The 10,929-nt window shown below is 49.9% G+C and overlaps 1 protein-coding gene across 1 annotated transcript; it reads right to left on the reverse strand.

The window, feature by feature from the left end:
- Nucleotides 1-8,763: 8,763 nt before the first annotated feature.
- LOC119958401 (lysophosphatidic acid receptor 6-like) lies at nucleotides 8,764-9,800 on the reverse strand. Its single transcript, XM_038786915.1, has one exon. It carries the CDS (start codon nucleotides 9,758-9,760, stop codon nucleotides 8,804-8,806), a length of 957 nt encoding a protein of 318 aa, XP_038642843.1. The 5' UTR covers nucleotides 9,761-9,800; the 3' UTR covers nucleotides 8,764-8,803.
- Nucleotides 9,801-10,929: the final 1,129 nt, after the last annotated feature.

The following is a 10,929-nucleotide window of genomic DNA, read 5'->3' on the forward strand; positions in this document are numbered from 1 at the left end:
TTGTGACAATAAGCAATTTTCATTTCATTCATTTCAGAGTGGAGCATCCTTTAGTTAAGACTGCATCAAGTAGCAGCCTGTGTTATCCGAAGCAGTAGAAGACAACGCCCTTCAGGCACGAGCTGAAGCCTGAAGGCCCAACAGCGATGCGCGTTAATTCCCCCCCCCCCCCCCCCCCCCCCCCCCCCGGATAAAAGTCAGCATCCCAGGATGCTGGGCCCGGCTGGGGCTCGGAGTGTTGCTTAGTTGCTGTATTCCCAATTGCGAGTGGGAAATAAATGATTTTCAAGTTACCTTTTCGGGGGGGGGTGGGGTCTCCTCATTGACTACAACAGATAACCTCAGCCGGCACTGGAAGCTGTGAGTGGCATTGAACCCACTCTGCACTGCAAACCAGCCATCCCGCCAACTGACCTAACCAACCTCCTCTGTATTGGTGCCAGCATAATAATAATAATCTTTATTATTGTCGCCAGTAGGCGTACATTAACACTGCAATAGAATCATAGAATTTACAGTGCAGAAGGAGGCTATTCGGCCCATTGAGTCTGCACCGGCTCTTTGAAAGAGCACCCTACCCAAGCCCACATCTCCACCCTATCCCCATTACCCAGTAGCCCCACCCAACACTAAGGACAATTTTGAACACTAAGGGGCAATTTAGCACGGCCAATCCACCTAACCTGCACATCTTTGGACTGTGGGAAGAAATCGGAGCACCCGGAGGAAACCCACGCACACACGGGGAGAACGTGCAGACTCCGCACAGACAGTGACCCAAGCAGGGAATCGAACCTGGGACCCTGGAGCTGTGAAGCAATTGTGCTAACCACCATGCTACCCACAAATGAAGTTGCTGTGAAAAGCCCCTAGTTGCCATACTGCGGCACCTGTTCGGGTACACAGAGGGAGAATTCAGAACGTCCAATTCACCTAACAAGCAGGTCTTTCGGGACTTGCGGGAGGAAACCGGAGCACCCGGAGGAAACCCACGCAGACACAGGGAGAGCGTGCAGACTCCGCACAGTCAGTGACCTAAGCTGGGAATCGAACCTGGGACCCTACCTCTGTGAAGCCACAGTGCTACCGTGCTGCCCGATAGCATGGTCACATATAACAGAAGTGTGGTTAATGACCAATATTAACCTGCTTTTATTGTTGGTTGGACGTGTTTTTGGGGGACAGCGGGGGGGGGGGGGGAGTTGGTCATGATGCTGAGGGAGAACTCACTTTCTGATTGGTGGCCACATGGGATCTTTTGCATCCGGCTGAGAGGGCATTGTCTCACCCGAAGGTGGCAAATTCCTCGGGCAGTGCAGGACTCCCACAGTACTGCACTGTCTGTGCCAACCAGCATGGTGGTTGCACCCTCTGTCACCTCAATGGCATCCAAAACCCTGCTGCCCGTTAACTTGCACCCAGTCCCCTTTCCACTATCAGCCCCCCTGTGCCCGCTGACCTACACCGGCCCTCGGTCAAGCAACGCGCTGGCTTTAAAATTCCCATCCTGATTTCCAAACCGCTCCAGGGCTTTGCCTCCTTCCTCTCCCTAATTCTGTCACCTTGGCAACAGACTGGAATTACGAGCTATGGAAGCAGACAGAAGTTTGCCTTGGTACACCACTAGGTGGGGGAAGTGAATTGGAATCCCTGTCACCCCCCACAGCCCTCCCAGATAGCTACACTCCTCTAACTCTGGCCTGGCGTGCAGTCCCAATTCTCCTTGCTCCTCAATTGGAAGCAGTGTCACTAAGTCTGGAATTTCTTCACTGCGTCTCTCCGCCTCTCTTTTCCCCTTTCAGAACACTCTTTAAAACCTGCCTCTTTGGCCAAGATGTTGGTCGTCTGAGGGACTTTCCCGTTCAGTAGCCACACTTGAAAGAGCAAAAAATAGAAAGATTTGCATTTAATTTCTTCGTAACCAAAGGACAACGCAAGGCACTTCACAGCCTGAAGGAAGCACTTTTTGAAGCGTGGTCACTATTGTAATGTTGGAACTGCAGCAACCAATATGCACATTCCACACGCAGCAATGTGATCATGTCTGGACAATCTTGCTTTCATAATGGGTTTCAATCGTTAAAGCCGCTTCTCCCTCCACAGATGCTCCCGGGCTTTATCAGCATTTTCCGTTTTACTTTTTCTTTTGAAGCACTGATTAAGAGATCAAAATGGATCAGGGCTTGACTACTCTGCTCTTCTTCAAAATAACACCGTGGGATTTAATTGACATCAGCGCGTCTCCTATCAATGCAACATGGACGTCCAAGATGGCCACCATCGATATCCACCTTTGCATGCGCACTGGACCTCGCATGCACGGAAATACAGGAACAAGTGAGAATCTTAGGGCTTCAATGGCTTCCTTTAAGAAATATCAGTTGGCTCAGACAATGATTAACATTGGTAAAAAATAGACAATGTTAACGCTGATGAATAATCATTAGATTGTCGACCATTGAGCTGCCAATCCATGTACCTGACCGATCCATGCTAAGCTTTAAAAAAAATAGGGGATTCGGCTGTTCTGTATCGTTCAATATCTCATTTGCGGAATAGTGTTGCCTCTCCTTAGTTCCATGGCGCATTCACGTGTGTGAGGTTGTGTGAAGAACAAGTATAGCACAGGAACAGGCCCTTCGGCCCTCCAAGCCTGCACCGATGCTACCTTCTTGCAGATGATACTAAGATTGGTGGAGTTGCAGATAGCGAGGAGGACTGTCAGAGAATACAACAAAATATAGATAGATTGGAGAGTTGGGCAGAGAAATGGCAGATGGAGTTCAATCCAGGCAAATGCGAGGTGATGCATTTTGGAAGATCAAATTCAAGAGCGGACTATATGGTCAATGGAAGGGTCCTGGGGAAAATTAATGTACAGAGAGATCTGGGAGTTCAGGTCCATTGTACCCTGAAGGCGGCAACGCAGGTTGATAGAGTGGTCAAGAAGGCATACAGCATGCTTGCCTTCATCGAACGGGGTATTGAGTACAAGAGTAGACAGGTCATGTTACAGTTGTATAGGACTTTGGTTAGGCCACATTTGGAATACTGCGTGCAGTTCTGGTCGCCACATTACCAGAAGGATGTGGATGTTTTGGAGAGGGTGCAGAGGTTCAACAGGATGTTGCCTGGTATGGAGGGTGCTAGCTATGAAGAAAGGTTGAGTAGATTAGGATTGTTTTCGTTGGAAAGACAGAGGTTGAGGGGGGACCTGATTGAGGCATACAAAATTATGAGAGGTATGGACAGTGTGGATAGCAACAAGCTTTTCCCAAGAGTGGGGGTGTCAGTTACAAGGGGTCACGATTTCAAGGTGAGGGGGAAAGTTTAAGGGAGATGCGCGTGGAAAGTTTTTTACGCAGAGGGTGGTGGGTGCCTGGAACGCTTTACCAGCGGAGGTGGTAGAGGCGGGCACGATAGCACCATTTAAGAGGCATCTAGACAGATATATGAACGGGCGGCAACAGAGGGAAGTAGACCTTGGAAAATAGGAGACAGGATTAGATAAAGGATCTGGATCAGCGCAGGCTGGGAGGGCCGAAGGGCCTGTTCCTGTGCTGTAATTTCCTTTGTTCTTTGTTCTTCACTTCCAAGAACTGTATCCCTCTATTGCTAACCTAGTCGTGTATTTGTCAAGACGCCCCTTGAACGTCGCTATCCTATCTGCTGCTATCACCTCCTTCGGCAGCGAGTTACATGTCGCCCTACCCCCTGTGTAAAAAAACTTCCCATGCACAACTCCTCTAAACTTTGCCCCTCGTAAGAGTTGGTGGCGGTGGGAATGGGATTCAAGCGTTTACTGGCCATGTTTGAACTGAGCCAACTGATATTTCTTAAAGTAAGCCTTTGAAGCCCAAAGTTTCCATACTTTCAGCAAGGCAACATACAGTCAGCTGTTTAATTGTGTCAGTGTAGCTTTGGTACCTCACATCAATTCCAGTTCTTGTCTCTGAAAATTTTTGACCTTTTTCACGTGCTGTTTGCTGGGTCCAGCACTCCAAACTGACGCTGCATGTTCAGCAATGGTTCTTAGTGTGATGAAGGTAAGAATTTCATAGATATCGTATTATATGTATTTGCTGCAGTAAGGGTTAAAAGCCTGGGTCCGTGTGTGTACGACCGCTGCAGTCACATGTTTCAAGAAATGAAATGAAAATCGCTTATTGTCACAAGTAGGCTTCAAATGAAGTTACTGTGAAAAGACCGTGGTCGCCACATTCCGGCGCAAGTTCTGGGAGGCTGGTACGGGAATCCTGGTCTGCAAGAGAGCGAGGCTTTTTGGGAACCAGAGGTGCAATTAAAGCACCGTAAAAGCTTGGGCTGACGGATTTTTGTTTGGATTAAGAGGTTACCCTGTGGAGTATTTAATTAGAGACTTTATGTTCCGTTAATAAGATGATGTAACTAGTGGGAGGAGCTTGAGTACCAGGCATTTTAGCAGAGAAGAAGAGATTGTCCAGTTGCTTCCTGGAAGTCAAACCATGAAGACAGTTTCCGAAGACTTTAGCGAGACTTCCTGCATTGTTCTGACAGGATTCAGGTCTATCTCTTACAACAGGCTCAAAGAACATCTATTGAGCAAGCATGCCTGAGCCTGCTAACTGTATTTAAAAGTGGATATTGAACTGAGATAGTTTTGTTTGAGGAGAAGTAAATATAGCAGTTAAGGGTTATTGCATCACTGTGTTCATTAGCATTGCTTAAGGGGTAATTATAAGTTATTTTCCTGTGTGATGCTAAAGATATTTTAATACTGTGTTAGTAATAATGTTTGTTTTAATTTACCACATCCCCATTTTGAGTGAAATCGCTCCTGGAGCGAGGAATCGCTTGGGATTTCTGTCCAGTATCCTCGTGGCTGTTGGGGCCTGGTCCAAGATGGGCAATATTAGATGACTATTCAACACAGTGAACCTCACTGTGCACATGGTTGGTAAACACAATGAACAGGTCTGTTCGACGTAGGTTGTGATGTGCAAAACGGAACATGTGAACTCGTCTATTTGCTCTCAAGCATTTCGCGCACTTGGTAATCTCATTGACGATCACTTTGAACGTAGATTCCTAATAGTTAAATGGCTTGTCACAAATTTAAACTGCCCTGATTTCCCCACTCTCTACCCATCTGCAAACAGCAAGGTTTTAAAAATTCTGGGCTGGGATTCTCCCCTACCCAGCGGGGTGGGGGTCCGTACCTTTAGGGGCCAAGCCCTCACATTGAGGGGCTAGGCCCAAGCCGGAGTGATTCCCGCTCCACTGGCTGGCGTGAATGGCCTTTGGCGCCACGCCAGCTGGGGCCGAAAGGACTTCGCCGGCCGGCGTAAGTCCGCGCATGCGCCGGAGCGTCAGCGGCTGCTGCCGTCATGCGGCGCATGTGCAGGGGAGGGGGGGTCTCTTCCGCCTCCGCCAAAAAAGAGTGCCCCCACGGCACAGGCCTGCCCGTCGATCGGCTGGCCCCGATCGCGGGCCAGGCCACCATGGGGGGCACCCCACTGGGTCAGATCGCCCTGCGCCCCCAGGACCCCGGCGCCCACCAGCGCTGCCTGCTCCCGCCGGTAAGGTAGGTGGTTTAATCCACGCCGGCGGGAGAGGGTTGACAGCGGCGGGACTTCAGTCCATTGCGGGCCGGAGAATCACCGCGGGGGATCGCCGACCAGCGCGGCCGAATTGCCGCCCCGCCGAATCTCCGCTGGCGGAGAATTCGGGACACGACGGGGGCGGGATTGACACCGGCCCCGGGCGATTCTCCGACCCGGCGGGGGGTCGGAGAACCCCTCCCCTGATTTCCCCCTTTCCAACTGTTCGATTTGAAGTGTTCCAATCCTCCATGAATAACTTGCACAGCAAACGCGATGTTAAGATAAAATAGAATACAAAGATTTGGTTTATTTTTACACAGGCTCAAGTGCGAAAGCGGTTTCACAACATCCACACCTTTTGCACTCACACAATGAACATGGGATCAGGAAAAAGGGAGAGGGTTCAATAAATCGGGTTCTACGTGACAGGTATGTTCCTTTACATGGGAGGTTGGCTTTTGTTAGTATAGTTAATGCTTGGGCCATTGGCACCATTATTGAAGATTCGGAGCCGCGAATGGCTGGCTTTGTCTGTCGCTGGCTGGGCAGACAGATTGTCTGCTGGGTCATTGTGTTTGCTCGGCTGGAATGTTCATGTGATGCAAGGCGCGTTACATTCCAGGACCTTTGAGGTGTTAGACTTTGTTCGCTTTGAAAGGGAAGCTAGCATGGGACCTGTTGGACCCATCTTGTCAACTCAACAATTGTCCATTTTGAAAAGCACAAAAAACTTTCACTATAAAGTAACCCAGGTGCTGAATACATATGTTTCCATAAAATAACTATTCACCGTCTGTTATGTGCCGCATCTACTTACAATTTACATGAATGATTTAGGTGAAGGGACTGAAATGAAAAATGAAAATGGCTTATTGTCACGAGTAGGCTTCAATGAAGTTACTGTGAAAAGCCCCTAGTCGCCACATTCCGGCGCCTGTACGGGGAGGCTGGTACGGGAATGCACAGTTGCTAAATCTGTTGATGGCACAAATATAGATAGAAAGTAAGTTGTGAAGAGAATCATCGAATCCCGACATTGCAGAAGCAGGCCATTCGATCCATCTAGTCTGCACCAACCCTCTTGAGAGATCGCCATACCTGGGCTGCTCCCCCGCCCTATTCCCGTAACCCCACCTAACCTGAACATCTTTGGACTGTGGGAGGAAACCGGAGTACCCGGAAGAAACCCACGCAAACACGGAGAGAAAGTGCAAACTACACACAGACAGTCACCCGAGGCTGGAACTGAATGTGGGCCTCTGGCGCTGTGAGGCAGAGGTGCCACTGTACTGTCCCTTTGAAGGAGGCCATTTGGCTCATTAACTCTGGACCCACCCTCTGAAAGAGCACCCTGCCCATGTCCATTCCCCCACTCTATCCCCGTAACCCCCTAGGGGACATTTAGCATAGCTGATCCACCTAACCTGCACATCTTTGGACTGTGGGAGGAAACCAGAGCACCCGGAGGAAGCCCACGTAGATATGGGGAGAACGTGCAGACTCAGCACAGACAGTCACCGAGGTCGGAATCGAATTTGTGTCTCTGGCGCTGTGCGGCAACAATGTGAACCCCTGTGTCCACCCCACTCGATGGGCCCAATGACCTAATGATCCGAATTAGTACGCATGTTCACCTGTTTATTAAATACCTATTGGAGGCCTATGTGCACCACATCAAACACATCACCCTTGTTAACCCTCTCTGCAACCTCTTCAAACAAAAAGTCAAGCAAGTTCATTAAATGCCGAGCTCCCGTAACAAATCATTGATGGCTTTCCTTTGTGAATGCACATTTGTCGAAGTGTTAATTTGTCCCAGATTATTGTTTTGAAAAGCTCGCCCGCAACAAGTTTTAAACTCACTGGCCCGTGGTTGCAGAGTTTATCCTTGCCCACTTTGTTGCAATTCTCCAGTACTCTGACACCACCCCTATAGTTATCCTAATATACAATTTGCTCTATCACTTTGCCTCTCAGCACTGGCCAATGACCTTCTTACTCAACCACACCCAGCACTCGTAAATTCTGCAAATTCAGAATCATAGAATCCCTACAGTGCAGAAGGAGACCATTCGGCCCATCGGGTCTGCACCGGTCCTCTGAAAGTGCATCCTATCTTGGCCCAGTCCACTGCCCGTTTCCTATTACCCCACAATTTAGCATGGCCAATCCACCTAATCTGCATATCTCTGGATGTGGGGCGGCAGGGTGGCACTGGGGGTTAACACTGCTGCCTCACAGCTCCAGAGACCTGGGTTCATTTTCCACCTTGGGTGACTTTGTGGAGTTTGCACTTTCTCCCCTGTGTCTGGGTGGGTTTCCTCCGGGTGCTCCGGTTTCCTCCCACAGTCCAAAGATGTGCAGCTGAGTTGGATTGGCCATGCTAAATTTAAATTAGTTTTGAAACCTTTAATTAGTATTGAAAATTAGTATTGAAACCTTTAAGATCCTGAGGGGGTGTTGACAAGGTTGATGTGGAGACGATAATTCCTCTTGTGGGAGAATCTAGAACCGGTTTGGGGGGGGGGGTCACTTTAAAAATAAGGGTGTCGCCCCTTTAAGACGGAGATGAGGAAAAAATGTTTCTCTCAGAGGGGGGGAGAGCCTCTGGAACTCTCTTCCTCAAAAGGCGGAGGAAGCAGAATCTTTTAAGGCAAAGGTGGATAGATTCTTGATTAACGAGGGGGTGAAAGGTTATCGGGGGTCGGCAGCAATGTGGGGTCAAAGTTACGGTTAGATCAGCCGCAATCTTATTGAATGGCAGAACATGTGAGGTGAATGTCACAGTTCCAATCATTTGCCAAAGACTCACAGCTTTCTCTTGGGAGCTCGTCAGTCTTCAGATTACACTGACACTCACACTATGTCCCTAGTCGCCTTGGCATTGTTAGCTCTGCATTTGCGTAACCTGGCCTACTTCACGAGATTTGCCAACATGCCGACTGTGAAAATGAAATGAAAAATGAAAATCGTTTATTGTCACAAGTAGGCTGCAAATGAAGTTACTGTGAAAAGCCCCTAGTCGCCACATTCCGGCGCCTGTTCGGGAAGGCTGTTACGGGAACTGTGGTCGCAGGTCAATCATTTGAGGTGCATATTTTCAGCCCTGTGCCCCCCCCCAACCTCAACCCCCCCCCCCCCCCCCCCCCCCCACCCCCACTCTGGCCCACAGTCTCTCCCCTCAAATCCATTCCTCCTTGGCACCAAGCTGCAGTCTGAAATCAGCTGTTGAGTGGCGGCAGGGAACGGTTGTTGCCCTCGATGCTGTCCGTGTTAGAGGTCAGGGCATTCTTCAGGGCCTTCATGCCCACGCTCTTCTGGAAAGTCTCCGTGGCGAAGTAGTAGGCAAGAGGGTCGAGGGCGGCATTGAAGCAGGCCATGGTAATGGTGATGCGGTAGCTGGCGCGCAGTGCCAGCGCCTTTTCTGCGGCAGGGTGGATGTAATAGAGGAGCAACACTGTGTGGTAAGGCAGGAAGCAGATGATGAAGATCACCACATTGGCCAGCACCATGTTGCGGATCTTGCGCCAGTCGATGTAGTCCATGCGGGTGGCCGAGCTTTGCCGGATCCCTCTCAGGAGGGCAAGCGAGCAGACCAGGATGGTAGCCAGGGGGATCCCATATCCAATCAATAGGGTGGGGACCAGAGTCACTGGATTGGTGACGTAAGTGGGATTCTTATCAAAGCAGGAATGGCAGGACTCATTCGAGGGTCCTTTGATCAGGAGGTAGGGGGGGATGCTTGCTCCAATCACCAGGACCCATATTCCAACGCTAAACCACGTGGCGCGTTTGCGTAGCTCATTGAGTCTGGACTTCATGGGGAAGCAGATGGCTACGCAGCGGTCCAGGCTGATGCACGTGAGGAAGAAGATGCTGCCGTACATGTTGACCAGGAAGATGAGGCCATTGAGCTCACAGAGCCGCAGCGGGAGTTGGGGGCGGCTGGTGTAGTACCAGATCCGTACGGGCAAGGAGGACACCAGCAGCAGGTCGGAGAAGGCCAGGTTCTTCATGTAGATGGTGGTTTGCGAGCGGATCTTGGTGAAACGGAAAAAGAAGACGAGAGCCAGAACGTTGAACAACAGCCCGAAGAGGAAGATGAAGCTGAAGGCCGTCGCGTAGACAGGATCCGTCCACTGCTTCGTCTTTGTGCAATTCCCATTTGTATCGGCCATTCTGCTGGGGTCTTCCAGCTGCCTTTGGGGTCACCAGTCAGAGCCTGCAAGGAGCAAAAAAAAAAGGTGATGCGCTTGACGGAATTGGTCGCTCAGCACATTCTGGACTCAGCATGGTCTCCGACAGAAACCCCAACCTGCCATTCATCCCCGAACAGGCGCCGGAATGTGGCGACTAGGGGCTTTCCACAGAAACTTCATTGAAGCCGACTTGTGACAGTAAGCGACTGTTATTATTTATTATTATCAAACCCCTTTTCTGTTTTAACAGGTACAGGGTGCTTTATCCCACATCCCAAATTCCGGAAGAATTCAATGTTTTGTGTCGCAATTTGAATTTAAACCCTTTTTATACTTCGGCCGGGATTATTCACATTCCCCAGCCATGTGTTTTTTGGAGGCTCGACATTCGCTGGTGATGGGATTCTATCCTTCTACCGCCTCTCGGTGGGAGTTCCGATTGGAACCACCTCACGCTGCCGGGAAATCCGGGGGAGTATGTGCGCTGCCTGTGGGAAAACTGAATCGCAGCTTTAATACAAAAATGGGGAGCCCACACTGAGGAGAAATAAGAACAAAGTTTTATTTACAAGCGATAGATCCCGACCGGCTTCCCCTCGGTCCCCTTACTGGCTGACGTTGTATACACTGGGTAATTGAGATACACCCACTGCGTCTAGCGGTGGAGCGGGTTATCCGCAAGGAGTATTGGGAAGACAAGCATCCCGCCCCGTCAGTCCCATGCGGGATATTGCAGCAACGACCGGGAATTCAGGTCTTTATTTTCAGCATTATGAATACGTGCTAGGCCCAGAACCCAAAATCCATGAAATCCCCACATCCAGTCCCAGGTTTCCGGGATCGGAGGCTCGTTACCTGTGTTTCCACTGAATCTACTTCCCTTAAATGACCAAGGGAGCTCTATCTTCCATTCTGCTTCATGGTAAAGAGCCGGGGCCCAATCAGTTTTCTATTTGGAGGCTTCTGGTTGCTCCCCTATTGTTTTAGCTGCCGATCCTTTGTTCTAATTCTCAATTCAGCCTCACTGAAATTGGCCCTCCTCCGATGGAGTATTCGCACATTTGATATTGATAGGGCAGCATGGTAGCATCATGGTTAGCACAATTGCTTCACAGCTCCAGGGTCCCAGGTTCGATTCCCGGCTTGGG

Source organism: Scyliorhinus canicula, chromosome 29 (genome assembly GCF_902713615.1).
Source record: "Scyliorhinus canicula chromosome 29, sScyCan1.1, whole genome shotgun sequence".
NCBI lineage: Eukaryota > Metazoa > Chordata > Chondrichthyes > Carcharhiniformes > Scyliorhinidae > Scyliorhinus > Scyliorhinus canicula.